Here is a 15,116-nt window from a genome sequence, read left to right as displayed (position 1 = left end):
AACCATACAAGCTGCGCCAGCATCTTTCACTCCCAATAATTCCCTCTCCAGAACCACCACCACCATCATCATCAATATCTGAGTTCTATAAGATCTACTCAATGTCACTTTTTCAAGCAGTTTCTCTATTTTCAGTATTTTGGGAACCTCAGTAAAACCTTTAATCTTCTTCAATTTTCAATAGAAATATCAGTATTCTAATAAATACCCCGTCATAATAGGCTGGCCTGCCAATAGCAGTAGATCATAGCATTTGTGCTGTATTATGAACTCAGGATACAACAGCAGCATAACAATTCAGGAGCCACATTTATGAAACGGCCTTCTGACTATAAATAAGCATCTGCTAAATATTTTATGAGATATGCAGACCAAGAAGACCGCTTTGGCTTGATTAGTCCAGTGGATAAATACTCTGTCACAGACCCAGATTATGAAAAATTCAAAATTCTAACCAACATACACTTGGGAAACAATCCCAAGGATATCTATAAAGCCGGCGGCCATTTGCACTTTTGTGTGGACAAAATTAAGGGCCATATAGCCTCGTCTACGTCCAACCCTTATAATAACGTCTAGTTGCTTTCTTCCATTTTGCAGTTAAATCCCTTGCATGTGCTAAAACTTTCTTCTAAATTCTAACTCTCTTTCAGATACAACTGTATCCCTCCTGACCATAAAATAGTACAACCATTTACCAATCAAGCAATGGTAAAAATAAATTTGACTTGCCTGTCAATGCAGTTGCATGCAAACAATGAAGAGACGACCTGAATTGTAATCAAAGTGGATTGGGTTCTTGAGTTGACTTGGAATTAGTTAAAAGTAAATAATCGCACCTTGCCCTCTTTTTCTTTTACTTTATTTTCTCCCAGCCAGGGGGCCCCTGCCAGGCGAGGGGGGTTTAGGGGGTTAGGATGTTGACATAGCATTTCACATTTATTGACAGATTTAGCTTTATCCAATGATTGCCAGTTTTATGGTTCTAAGGTTCATTTGTATGTTTTAAGTCAAAAAATTACCAAAGATAAACTGAAATATGTCACACTTAAAGAGTTAAGATAGGTATAAAGATTTTCACTGAAGAAGGTAACCAATCAGTAGTGTCAAACAAAATTAGAGTTCGAAAAAATTGATCGTGCAATGCTGGTAAGTATAACTGCTTACCAATGTATTTGGAGTAAATCGATGTAGTCAGTACCAAGACGTTGAAGACTTTTTTCTACACTTTCTTTTATATTAGCAGCATCAACCCTCAAAACTTTTGCATTCTCCCTTAAAAAGCTTTGCCGCTCCGAATAACCAGATATTTTTGTTGCCACGATAACCTAGTCATTGATTAGGACACTGTAACTTCAAGTTATGGCAACCCACAGTTCAAAATGACGAGTAGCATATAAATACAGTAAACATGGTGATTGACTGTCTCAACATTCAGTGTCTATGTAGGAAAAAAAACAGCAGCTTATCAAGGTTCAGGAAAACAAAAACTTCAGAAAAGATAAAATAAAAAAGAAATCTTTAACATAATCAGTTTAGTCCTGACAAAAATATCACATGAAATTGGATAAAGGAAAACATAATTGGTTTAACAGAAGTTTATTAAGAGCAAAAAACAGATGTTTATTTAAGTTCATGGTTAAGAACAGGAAGCAATAATTTGGAGAGACTACCCCCAAAAAATTTCGACTCTAATAACAATAGCAAGAATCCAAATCCATCCTGTCACATCATTTTCTTGTAGCTAGAAAAGCAACCTTGTCAAATGAACTGGAAATGGATCAAGGGAAAAACATCTCTTTGAATACCAAAAGGCCTTCCTTAGAATATTAAAAAATGGGTACCTAAACAAGCCTAAAACCACTGTCAAAAAGGCCCACTTACAAATTACAGACTGAGTAGCATCATAAGGATTTAGCAATCAGTGCAACTGTTAACAATAATGATTTAGCTTGGACCAGAACACACTAATAATTTTTCTTTATTTAAATTCTCAGAAAAATGCAGAATTTCAGAGAAAATTCAAACAAAAAAACATTCATGTTAAGCAAATCCACCAAAAAGATATTGCTGGAATTTTGACCTGCACGAAACAAGATCTAAGCAAGCATAGTCATGCATTTGGACAAGGGACCACATTATCGAATAGACAGGCTACCAAGTGATGATATTGAAAAACCAAAGGCACATCTACAAAGTCAAAATTATGACTGTTGATTGGAAAATCAAAAAAGCAGAGAAAAAAATTTCCTGGACAAATGAATATAGTACCTTGTCACGGGGTTGAGACTTCAGCCAGCTACCAATATAGCGATCTGTCCGCCCTTGTGTCTCCTTACTTATTGGAATTGGGTACTTAGGAGATTGATGGAAGAATAACACCACAAGTAAGATATATATGGGAACTTGGTGTCTATGGTAGAATAAATGAACATAAAGGGGAATTATTGATTGAATTTTACAATATCAAAGAACAAAATATCACTATTCGTGACAAGCTTCTTATAACATAAGATCCATCCAAAAGAAATTTCACTGGAAGATTGGCTCATCACTCCACCACTTATATCCAGAAAACTTTGCTTAAAGAGAAATCAAACTCAAAGGTAAAAAGGTCTACCACTTGGTTAGCCAAGTTCAATTTCTTTGGAAAAGCCAACCCTCAAGGTTTTGGTTAACAAAGTTGAGCTCCTAGATAGGCAAAAACTGAAAAGTTCCAATGCACTAAAAGAGAGTGAATTCATGTGAAACACAACACAAGTACAGACACAGATCCTTAATGGCAAAGCTCCATACAGTGACATCGAACATAATGATCAGGAAAATGTTTTATTGTGAAGTATATTCTGAGACTGAATGATTTCTTCCAGATGCAGTTTTTTGTAGCAAGAAAATACTTTAAGGCATAAGTTGCAAATAGCTTACAGCCTCTGCAGTATCTAAGACATTTATCCCATTATCGAACGCATAATTAAGCATATCATGTGCCTCTTTCTCTGTATTCTGCTGTCCAAATGTCATCTGAAATATTGCATGGATGAATGATGTCAGGATCAAAATCATCTAAACACAGAAAAGCAAAAGCTTTTACTTCTATTAGTGATTCTATTGTAATTTAGTGTTATTAGCATGGAATGAATACTGCCTGCCAAATTACAAATATAGAAGAAAGAAATTTTAGCAAACCATTGCAGTATATCAGGGAAGAACCCCTCTCCCCAAAATGACTTGTAGCACAACAACACTTATCACTGTCTCCACCTATATTAAGGAAGGGGTAACTGTAGGGAGACGGTGAAGGAGAAACCAAATTTGACATCCAGGCACATACAGATGATTGAGGATTGTGTCAAAATTCAGTCTTTAGAGTAACATAGTACACAGCTAAAATCTGGACTTAGGCCTTGATAAGGAGACTGTTTGTTCAATTGGCCATTGGTTTCAAGCTCAAAACTTTCAGTATAGCATTTATGGGCCAAGGGGATATTCTAGCACTTTTACCACTGAGGGAATCAGAGGCCTCTGAAACTAAAGAGTAAAATTTATTACCAAACACATTAAGAGTACAAAGGTAATAGATGCATGCCCCAACAGAGCAAGATGCAAAATAACCACGCATTGTATACCCCCGTTTGAAGTTGTTTCTCACATTTATTCCTGATTCCTGATCATAGTTCTATTAGTTCCACAATCAAGAGTAAGCCATCAAGCATGTACACCATTCCCACTTCATCTCGGTTAACTAAGTTAGGACTTGGGAGTTGGGAGTCAAATTTTGCACCAAACCACCCCTTGTAATCTATCCTATTTGTATTTTGTACTGGGTTCCATCCAATTTAACAATTGTGCAAGCTAAATTCAATTTCTCGACTAACCAACAAGAGATGAACGCCACATATGCCACAAGAAACTCAAGATTTTTCTTGCATATCCTTGGTAACTCAATAAAACAGTAAAACTAACAAATAACAGACGAGAAGAGTGGAAAGCTTATAATTACGGTGCCAAGCGTGATTTCACTAATAATAAGGTCGGAATCTCCGAGTTTCCTATACTCCAGAGCGCTTTCTGTCCGAGTTTTTGCTGTATTGCTGTTATTGGTTCGTCTACTAGCCGTTTTCTGAGTAAAAAATGTGAATTTCTTTCTGGTATTTGGTGATGAAGCGAAATGTTGCCGCGTGATGTGACGCCGAGGGAGACTACGAGTGGCGGTGGGTTGGAGACGAAGCTGAAAATCGGCAGACGAGCTCGACGAGGATGAAGCCATTACTGTGTGGCGATAGAGAGTGTGGGTTGGAGTCGAGAATAAATGGGTAGTTATCATATTTAAAATAATAATTATTATAATTATATAACTTATTAATATTACATACATGTATATATTATAATTATATGCACATATAATATACATTTATAAATATACATATATATTATAAATATAATATTATATAATAATAATAAATTTATAATATATATTATATAAGTATAATTATATTTAACTAAATAATTATAATATATAATTATATAATACAATAACATCATTATTATAAGTTTGTAACTAATTAAATTAAATATTATATATATAATTAATTATAATTATACAAATGCTATAAAATAAATACATAATTATAATTATATAATATATAAATATTAATTGTACTCATATTTTATATAAGTATAATGCATATTAATATTAGATATAGTAATTATTATATATTATTGTATTTAAAATAATAAATATAAATATAAATTATATACAATTTATTAATATTATATACATGTGTATATTATAATCATATGCACATATAATATGCATTTATAAATATACATATATATTATAAATATATTATTATATAATATTAATAAATTTATAATATATATTATATGAATATAATTATATTTAACTAAATAATTATAATATATATTTATATAATGTACTAATATTATAATTATAATATATTATATATGTATATATTATAATATATAATAAATATAATATATATAAATATTAATTATATCATTGTATAATTATAATATGTAATTGGATTTGTTTCTTGGAATCAAACTTGGGAATCGGACAAAACCCACCAAAATACTTGGGAATGGAGAAACACCAAATTTTTAGAAATCATTCCAAGATTTCAATTCCCATTCCAGTGAACCAAACACCATTTATGGGGTTCATTCCATTCCTCGAATCCGATACCCTCTTACCAAACGCCCCCTTACTTTTTCGTGCCATGTTTTCTTTATTGCGGTACTCAACCTTCATTTTTTTTTAATTACTACAAATGTTTCTTGGAGTTTAAATCTAATTAGTAAAAAAAAAACAAAAAAAAACTTTTCAATCATGGAGTAGCGCAGTAGCTGAGTTGATTCAAAACAAAGTACATTTGCTATGTTAAATCATTGCAAGCATAGTTATTAAATTCAACAGGACATTATCTAGTATTTGAATCTATCAAGTTTTTTAATTTTACTAATTGAATCGTTGAATTATTAATCATTGCAAGCGTAATTAATAAACCCGTGCTTGAAACTATTAAGTTTTTAAATTTTAGTAATTGAATCGTTGAATTATTAATTATTGCAAGTGTAGTTATTAAACCCAATCGAACATTGATTTCATGTTTGGATCGATAAAATTTTTAAATTTTACTAATTGAACTGATGGATTATTAATTAGTCAACGAGTTACTTCATTTTTAAGTCCTACTGCTAATTCGGTCTGGCCAAAATATTGACCAGTTCAACTGTCACGCAGGCCAAGGAGCCAAGCTAAGATTATTATTATGATTGCGGGATTTGTAACTTGACTAGTGAGGATAAATCATTGGACTATCAAGCATGGATTGCAATTCTTTGTGTAAATTGCTGTTAGTATTTAATTAAATGTTAATGGAAAATGTCGATGGGAAATCAAAATATTTGATTGATCAAATTAACGATGATGAAATTTAGAAAAAAGGGTAGTGCAACTTGAATTTCATCAATTTTTTTCATTAAAATGGGGTACAAGCACTGATATGTATGCTTTTATGTACATTGCAAGCTTTCATGTGTACAATTAAATTGTCACTGAGCAAGTATGTGCAAATAAAAATGTACATACATGGCTACAAATTGTAAATTCTCAAAATGAGATGTTTGTATTGTACACAAGGATTTCCATTATATATGTATCTCGAACTTGCGTGGTATATTCCATTCGAGTTTTCTTGTGCTTGGCTTCGAACATGACTTTAACCAAATCAAAACACATAATCATCTAATTATTTATACTATATATAATGGGAGAATTTCTTTGGTGTAAATCATACATATCACTTGATATTATACTAAAAACGTTCTCTAAAATTAGTTTTCAAATTATTTTATTTTGTCCTTTTTATAGAAATACAAACCAAGTCTTTATTATTTATTTATATTGCCGTGTGACGTTAGTGGATTGGTAGTAGTGTTGTTGGTTGGTAGGGTGGTCATATGGGATTGAATTTCTTACGATCAGTAGAGTTAGTAATGGAAGTTAGCCGCCAAGAGGCTTTGATATATAGCCCTTGCGTCCGTCTTTTAGCCTTAAGAAGAAGTAGTAGCCTTCATTGTGTTTTGTATGGGGTAGCCAGAGCCTTGTTTGATTAATAGAAAATTCCCTTTGCCTCAATATCATTTTTTTAATTATTCTTGTGGATTTTGTGGTTTTAGCAATTTGGGTCCATCATAGTGGTACCAGAATTATGATAGATTGAAGTATGGCAAATCCAAACCCCAATATTGTCTGTTTTGTCAAAAAATTCAAAACAAAGGCAAAGTTCAATTTTTGGTAGAAATAGATGATAACTCATCTTAAGGCATGTAAATTACGATATATTGAATCTACACTTGCTTAGAATGCTAGCGAGAATGATAAGGCAAAAGATAGCTTGGCTTTGTCATAGATTCATCAGGCAATTGACATGTTAGTTTTTGAAAAAATTGCTACGACTGATATGACAAAGGAGGCTTGGGATATATTGAAAGAAACATACATAGGAATTGACAGGATTCGGCAAAATAATTTGATGATGTTGAACAGGAAATTCGAATGTGTGACTATAGAGAAGTCGGAATCTATTGAATTATATTTTTTTCGTTTGTAAGATATTAAAAACGAGATAAAACTCAATTAGTATAACTTTCCGAACAGAACATTTATTGAAAAAGTTTTCAATACCTTACTCACGAAATTGGATCATGTGGTAGCTATAATCTAGGAAATAAAAAATTTGAAGAATTTGAATATTGAAAATTTGGATGGATCATTAATTCTGCATGAACAAAGAATTAAGAAGAAATTGGAGGATACCCCGGAGAAGGATACAGTAGAGAAGGCGTTGCAGATGCAATTGAATTTGAAAGACAATAATAATGTCAGAGAGCAAAGTGAATCCAATCAGATGAACAGGGGTGGTTACAATAATAGAGGTGGTCACAATAACAGAGGTAGTCATGGGAACAATAATAGAGGTCAAGAAGATACATTAAATCCTAAACATGGTAGAGGTAATAATTTTAATTTTAGAGGTGGTTTTGATAGAGACAGAGATGGTAATTTTGGCAGAGAAAATAATTTCAATTAGAATAATTTTGGACAGAGAATTCAATGCTACAATTATGAAAACTTGGGTCATAGACAAATTGAATGTAGATTTGAAAAAAAAAATAGACAGAAATTTTCAATCTAATGCTGTTGACAATCAGACGTAGAATAATAATAAAAAATTTGAGACTTCATTATTAGCCTGTAATGCTGTTGATCTAGTTAATAAAAATAAATGATACTTGGATACGGGTTGCAGTAACTGTATATCTGGCAAGAAAGAATTATTTGTTGAACTTGATGTATCTGTCCATGGTGAAGTAAAATTTGAAAAAATTTCTATTAGTTTGAAAAATGGGTCTACTAATTTTTTTCTGATGTTTTCTATGTTCTTGGGTTGCATCATAATTTGTTGAGTATGAGCCAATTGTCTGAGAAAAAATATGATATTAGTATCCGAATGGTACTTGTACCATTTTTTATAAAAATATTGGAATAATTGCTAGTGTATCAATGATTTCAAATCGCTTAGTTGCATTGAATTTGAGTTCTATCAATTTTTTTGTTTGAATACGGTGATAAAAGATAGTAATTAGTTATGGCATATATAATTTGGCCATTTGAATTTTGACAATTTGAAACTTTTGACCAGTAAAAAAATGGTTGGTAGATTGCCTAATATTAGAAATCCTGTTAGAATATGTGATATATGCGTTTTGAGAAAGTAATAGAGGGATGCTTTTTAGATTGACAAATCATGGAGGGCCAAAAAATCATTAGAAATTATTCACTCAGACTTGTGCACTATGGTTTCTTCTAATGGTAGTTGCAGGTATTTTATTACCTTTATTGATGATTTCAGTAGAAAGGTCTCGGTATATTTTTTGAAACAAAAATATAATGCCTGTGATATTTTTAAAATTTTAAAAACTTTTGTTAAAGACAAAGTGGGTGTCAAATTAAAATTTTGAGAACAGATAGGGGTCAGGAATATTTGTTGTGTGATGATTTTTTTGAAAAAAATGTGATATATCATCAATTGACTACCAGGTACATTTTCCAACAAAATGGAGTGGCAGACAGGAAGAATATGACAGTTATGGATATGTAAATCCTAGCTACTTTAAAAGTTTGGTAGAAAATTTGAGATATTTGACGTCTACGAGGCCAGATATCAATTTTGCTGTTGGTGTGATTAACAAGTTTATGAAAAATCCACGTCAGTCACATTTGCAGGCGGTTAAGAAGATTTTGAAATATATTGAAAGTACTCACAGTGTTGGCATTTTTTATTCAGAAAATTATCCAGTTGAATTGTTTGGCTACACTGATAGTGATTGAGCAGGTGATACAATAGAGAAGAAGAGTACTTCAAGTTATGCATTTTTTATTGGTTCTGACGTATTTTCCTCGAGTTCAAAGAAACAACAGGTGATTGCATTGTTTACAGCGGAAGCAGAGTATATTGCAGCGGCTAATAGTGCTAATCAAGTTTTGTGGTTACGTTGCATGTTTGGTATTCTACAATACAAGCAGGTTGATCCTACGAAAATTTATTGTGATAGTAAGTCAACTATTGAATTGTCCAAGAATTTAGTACTTCATCGATGTAACAAGCATAGTGGCATCAAATATCACTTCACACGTGAGTTGGTTCGAAAGAGAGAGGTTGAAGTTGATTATTGCAGAATTAAATAGTAAGTGGCTGACATTTTCACCAAGACATTGAAGATAGAGATTTTTGTCAAGTTGAAGAATATGTTAGGCATGTCCAAGTTAGAGGAGATTCGTTTAATGGAGGCAATATAGAAACACAAACCAAGCCTTTATTATTTGTTTATGCTGTCATGTGGGATTGGTAGTAGTATTGTTGGTTGGTAGGGTGGTCACATGGGATTGAATTTCCTATGACTAGTAGAGTTAGTAATAGAAGTTAGCCGCCAAGGGGTTTTGATGTGTAGCCGTTGCGTCCGTCTTTTTTAGCCTTAAGAAGAAGTAGTCACCTCCGTTGTGTTCTGCATGGTGTAGCCAGAGCCTTGTTATGATTAATAGAAAATTTTCCTTTGCCTCAATATCGTTTTTTTTTTTATTGTTTCTGTGGGTTTTGTGTATTTATCAATTTGGGTCCACCACTTTTTCCAACCATGATCTTAAGCATATCAGCTCACTTCCACTCTATTTCTTTACCGTGATTTTAAGTACAATAATTTCCTAAAAAACCAAAAAAGAATCATATCTATAAATTTTGAGAAAAGCATGTATATGCTCTAACATGATTCTACATATAATAGTGGATTATTAAAAATTATTAATTACATATTTTTGACATAAGCACCATCGGTGTACCAAAAGCACTAATGATTATAACACTAAACATGCAAAGTTGAGTAATTGAAACTGAAATTACACATAGACAAAAACTCAACTAAACAATGTTAGAATGGAATAGATTAGAGAACCATTGAATGATCTAACTCTGGAACTGGGGTTAAGACAGTCTTCCCAAGCAACTTTTTTTGTCCATGATTTGGCTATCATATCACTATCTTGAAATTTGTTCAGACACACTGTGGGAGGCTGGAATCAATAGCTTGGACTTGGATCATTTCTAGAAGCTGATGATCATTATTGCTCAAATATTGAATTTGATACAAATGTCAGTGGAATCAACTTCGTACTTTTTTTTTTTTCCTCTTTTCTTTTGGAGTACAAGCCTACCTACAAGGGGAAGGATAGAGGAAATGCATAGAGGGAGATTTAACCTCTACCCAAGCGGCAGATACAATGGGTCACGATACAGCTGGTTTATTGATGTATTACAGCGGAAAACGATGTAGATGAGCAACCTTTTCAAGAACATAATTCAATTCAATTGTTAGACGTAAAACTCTATTCCATGTCATATTGGGTTTCTGGCTCTATCTTTTAGTTTGATCCAACATGGATTGGCTCTCTTTTGTTTGTTAATAAAGATTTTAAATCGTGGAATTTCCCTGTAGAATGCCTTTAATTACATGCCACTAGACTAGAAACGGTAATTGTTTAACAGATATTTATTCCAGGCATTGAAATTATGAACTGCAACAGTCATTTGCCTAGAAGTGTAAACCAATTGTCTTCAATAAAGGTGAATAAAAATCGATGAAGGTAGATAGGTACTAGAAACTTAAAAGCAGAAGATGATGCTACGGAAGTCCTGCAAAAGATAGGTGTCATGTAAGACGCAGCAGTAGTGATCATCTTTCCATATCACATCTCGAAAGATCCCAAGATGAATGTGTGTTTGATTTGGGGTTTGATTCATCAAAAGCCATCGTAGCAGATAATGCACCTTACCATGCCATTGCTAAAGTACAAAAATTTCATGCAAATACAAACACAAAAGGATTGAACAATACATGTCAGAAACTCATTGCCACCAAGGCTTACACATCATCTTTGGTGTAAAGAAGTGTTCCTCTTCATCAGCCATGCACAAGACTGAGTAGCCAAGTGTAAAATGAAAATTTTGACGTGTCGATTCCTCATCTTCCATTACATGTTATAAAAGGAGCCATTTTCAAGCTCTAATCGCCGCATCCCTCACCACAAAAACACACTACTGAAGACGCTACACTCTCCTCTGTTGTCAGAGAATGGCTAACTCTCATATGGTTTCTCTTGCCTTGTACGTTCTTCTCTTGTTCCTCGGCTGTTTGGCTCAACTAGGGAGACCACAGCCAAGAATATGGCAGGGACTTGAAGAGCTGCAAGAGCAAAGGCTCAGGGGTAAAACTCAGTGCAATATTCAGAAGCTTAATGCACAAGAACCATCCTTCAGGTTCCCATCAGAGGCTGGTTTAACTGAATTCTGGGATTCTAATAATCCAGAATTTGGGTGCGCTGGTGTGGAATTTGAGCGTAACACTGTCCAACCTAAGGGCCTTCGTTTGCCTCATTACTCTAACGTGCCTAAATTCGTCTACGTTGTCGAAGGCAAGTTTCATTTCCCATCTTTCCATCATTTCTGGAAGTTTTTCTCTATTTTCTTCTTAATGATCGTATAATTGATTTTTTTCATGATTTAATCATTTTGGCATAATGCAGGTACCGGTGTTCAAGGCACTGTGATCCCTGGTTGTGCTGAAACATTTGAATCCCAGGGTGAATCATTTTGGGGTGGTCAGGAACAGCCGGGCAAAGGGCAAGAAGGCCAAGAGCAAGGTTCCAAAGGTGGTCAGGAACAACAGGGCAAAAGCCAAGGACATGAAGGGCGAAGGCAAAGGTTTCCAGACCGCCATCAGAAGCTCAGAAGGTTCCAAAAAGGAGATGTCCTTATATTGCTTCCTGGTTTCACTCAGTGGACATATAATGATGGAGATGTTCCACTTGTCACCGTCGCACTTCTTGATGTTGCCAATGAGGCTAATCAGCTTGATTTGCAGTCCAGGGTAAGAAAACTTTCATTCCAAACTTGCCAAGTATTAATCAAAAAATAATCTCTTTCTGGGCATATTTTATTGCGGTACCATCTTAATAAAAAAAAAATTTTATACTTTCAGAAATTTTTCCTAGCCGGAAACCCGCAAATGGAAATTGAGTCCCAGGGTCAACAAGGACAACAGGGGCAACAGGGACAGAAGGGCCAGGGAAAGGAAGGCCAGCAGCAGCAGCATAGAAACATCTTCTCAGGATTTGATGACCAACTTTTGGCTGATGCTTTCAATGTTGACCTCAAAATAATACAGAAATTGAAGGGTCCGAAAGATCAAAGGGGTAGCACAGTCCGAGCTGAAAAACTTCAACTGTTCCTGCCTGAATATAGTGAGCAAGAGCAACAACCCCAACAACAGCAGGAGCAGCAACAAGGATGGAGATCCAATGGACTTGAGGAAACTTTGTGCACGGTGAAGCTTACGGAAAACATTGGCCTCCCCCAAGAGGCTGATGTATTCAATCCTCGTGCTGGCCGCATTACCACTGTTAATAGCCAAAAGATTCCTATCCTCAGCAGGCTCCAACTTAGTGCAGAAAGAGGATTCCTCTACAGCGTAAGCAAACACAATAGCATTAATACATAAATTTTGTGACGTGAAATGAGTGGTTGAGTTTGTTGTTTGGTAATTGCAGAATGCCATTTTTGCACCACACTGGAATATCAATGCACATAGTGCCCTGTATGTGATTAGAGGAAATGCAAGAATTCAGGTGGTGGATCACAAAGGAAACAAAGTTTTTGACGATGAAGTAAAACAGGGTCAGCTAATAATTGTGCCACAATACTTTGCTGTGATCAAGAAAGCTGGAAACCAAGGATTTGAGTATGTTGCATTCAAGACGAACGACAATGCCATGATTAACCCACTTGTTGGAAGACTTTCGGCATTTCGAGCAATTCCTGCGGAAGTTTTGAGGAGCTCTTTCCAAATTTCCAGCGAGGAAGCTGAGGAATTGAAGTATGGAAGACAGGAGGCTTTGCTTTTGAGTGAGCAGTCTCAGCAGGGAAAAATAGGAGTTGCTTGAGCTAATTATGTAAAAATAATCGTATATTAGTTCATGCATGGTCTACCAACTATATGTGTGAATCTAATTCCAAAATAAAATGGTCAATGGATGTAAAGACATGGCAATCCTAGCCTTACTACTGGCGTTGATTGCGAGAAGTTCGATGTTTGGTGACCTTGAGTCAATAATAAACTATGATAATTAATGTAAAATTTTCCCATTCAGTTCTTGTTCCATTCCCTCCAGGTCCTCTATTGATGATTTTACAGCTCAGTCATGTTCTTTAGTTTTGGAACCCAAGATACCCTGCATATTCTTGAAGATAACATAACACCATTCCTGTAAGAATTTGTGTAGAAAGTTCACTGGAGCTTCGATGAAATAACTTCAAATAAAAGGAAAGGTACAATACGAACTTAATCTATGTTGTTTAGGTGGTTTCTCCAGTACCCCAAGTTACTTTGCTGCATAGACTAATTCTCCAAATATTTGCAGTTATTCTTAGCTACAATAAAGATTACACAAAGATTCCACTTCTAGCCTGTCCTTCCCAATTGAAGCAGAGGAGTCTTCTGATTCAGTTGAGACTTGTAGTACATGATCAGGCCTGATTACCAAGTACTTCCAAATTTTAGTCTCAATAAGAAGCAAAGAAGAAAGTATTATCAGCTGATCCTCAGCCATAGAAGAATCAAATGATATGAACTAACATAAACAATTTAGCCTTTACACTGGCTTTAACATAGCATTACCTGATTTGCCGAGGGAATTCTGTAGTACAATGTTCAAAAGCCAGTATCTCTCTGCTTGCTGGATGGGGCGTACTTTTTTGCCTTTAGCAGACTCCTCTTTTCCGTGACAAAACATGTTTTGGGAGTTCCCATTTGGTTCTGAAGTAAATATCTGGGGGAAGCCGTACAACTTGCACATTGGTTTGGGACTGCACTTGATCTTCAAGTCAGATATCTGTGCTTTGGAGGCGGAGTTGCCATATCCTGTATAGACATACCAAAATAAAAGCTATTAATCTAATGAGAAACCAATAGAACACAATTGCAATTTCAGTGCTGAAGGACAATACAGAGGGAAAGAAACTTGCATCTTGGACTCTTGATGTTCTTACTAGTCTTGTCATGGAAATCTTGAATTAGCAGAAGTACCTTTTATCACAAGATCAACACCCTCTTCAGCATAAAGCCAGAGGACATTAGCTTTGATGACAACAAAAGTACTACTAAATAGTGTCTGCTTCTCGTTCAGCATTTTATGATAAGAACTCTCTATCCATCATAAATCTGATTCCAGATCCACGTTTTACACTTTACAGTGTTAAAACCACCAATGTAATTATCATTGTTGCCAACTTTTTGATGATCCATTTATAACCATTTTTCAACCGGTATTGTTGGATTATTGACTGTTGAAACTATCAACGCCTTTTTATGTAATCACAATAAGAGGTATGAACTTTGAAAAGTTCCCTTTCCTTATAATTCTTCATAGGTTGAGGTTGGATTGGGAGCTTTATCAGTTATCAACACAAAATATCAATACGGCGCCTAAAGATCTCTAGAGAGTAGAGAAGGACTGTAACCTAAGGGAACTGGAAATTCTACTGAATCGCCATAGCGCCCATTATAATAACCTCCATAAAATGCAACACAAAACGTCAAAACCTCTAGCATCCCCAAAAATTGAAAATATCAAAAGCAACAAAAGTTTGTGATGTGTCATCTAGATTTTAATGCAATGGTAGATTGCGACCATCAGTAATCAGTTTTGGCTCTTGAAAAGCCATCAAGGTTGCTGTTCCATTGCAGAGATAAACAGACCATAGCAATTTTCCTTTCAAGAAATTGAAAGTGAAAGCCAATGGACCCAACAATGAACAAATTAGTCATGCCTCACCTTCCATGAGCTTGTCTGACATAAACAGCAGAGATGTAAAAGTGCATAATACCTGCTGAGGAGATGAAGGAAGAACAGTAGAATGCAGTTGACCCTCATCAGTCGCGTGACTCTCGTCAACCACTAGTTGTTTTCTTTTTCTTCTAGC

General features: G+C 34.7%; 2 protein-coding genes and 1 long non-coding RNA gene across 4 annotated transcripts in view; 1 reads left to right on the top strand and 2 right to left on the bottom strand.

Annotated features, from left to right (window-relative positions):
* Window positions 1–4,295, bottom strand: part of LOC113765826 — a 17,242-nt gene extending 12,947 nt beyond the window's left edge. Inside the window, exons 1-6 of the mRNA XM_027310073.1 lie at window positions 4,001–4,295; window positions 2,926–3,021; window positions 2,272–2,355; window positions 1,168–1,328; window positions 1,023–1,080; window positions 4–168 (exon numbers count right to left, since the gene is read on the bottom strand). Coding sequence (XP_027165874.1) covers window positions 4–168; window positions 1,023–1,080; window positions 1,168–1,328; window positions 2,272–2,355; window positions 2,926–3,021; window positions 4,001–4,267 — 831 coding nt within the window. The 5' untranslated portion in view covers window positions 4,268–4,295. The remainder of the gene's footprint in view (window positions 1–3; window positions 169–1,022; window positions 1,081–1,167; window positions 1,329–2,271; window positions 2,356–2,925; window positions 3,022–4,000) is intronic.
* A 6,868-nt stretch (window positions 4,296–11,163) lies between these two features.
* On the top strand, window positions 11,164–13,299 carry LOC113764669 (11S globulin subunit beta-like). 2 transcript variants are annotated; one of them, XM_027308638.1, is made up of 5 exons: window positions 11,164–11,297; window positions 11,334–11,551; window positions 11,663–12,006; window positions 12,118–12,606; window positions 12,686–13,299. In XM_027308638.1, exons 1-5 carry the CDS (start codon window positions 11,212–11,214, stop codon window positions 13,076–13,078), a joined length of 1,530 nt encoding a protein of 509 aa, XP_027164439.1. In that variant the 5' UTR covers window positions 11,164–11,211; the 3' UTR covers window positions 13,079–13,299. The 2 variants fall into 2 exon arrangements, with proteins under 2 accessions (XP_027164439.1, XP_027164438.1); XM_027308637.1 differs by having other exon boundaries at window positions 11,164–11,551.
* A 133-nt stretch (window positions 13,300–13,432) lies between these two features.
* Window positions 13,433–15,103, bottom strand: LOC113764670. The gene is made up of 3 exons (XR_003467668.1): window positions 15,021–15,103; window positions 13,813–14,055; window positions 13,433–13,667 (listed from the first exon to the last, which is right to left on the bottom strand). It is a non-coding gene; the product is annotated as an uncharacterized LOC113764670 (long non-coding RNA).
* Between the last annotated feature and the right edge of the window lie 13 nt (window positions 15,104–15,116).

The sequence above is a fragment of the Coffea eugenioides genome, chromosome 3 (genome assembly GCF_003713205.1).
Source record: "Coffea eugenioides isolate CCC68of chromosome 3, Ceug_1.0, whole genome shotgun sequence".
Lineage (NCBI taxonomy): Eukaryota > Viridiplantae > Streptophyta > Magnoliopsida > Gentianales > Rubiaceae > Coffea > Coffea eugenioides.
This window is presented reverse-complemented; position numbering and strand designations above follow the sequence as displayed.

Excerpts from the sequence above, each read along its gene's own strand:
- LOC113764669 (XM_027308637.1), top strand. The coding sequence starts at position 11,212 with ATGGCTAACTCTCATATGGTTTCTCTTGCCTTGTACGTTCTTCTCTTG. Across the intron at positions 12,007-12,117 it reads AGCTTGATTTGCAGTCCAGG|AAATTTTTCCTAGCCGGAAA; the intron begins GTAAGAAAACTT and ends TTATACTTTCAG. Across the intron at positions 12,607-12,685 it reads AAAGAGGATTCCTCTACAGC|AATGCCATTTTTGCACCACA; the intron begins GTAAGCAAACAC and ends TGGTAATTGCAG.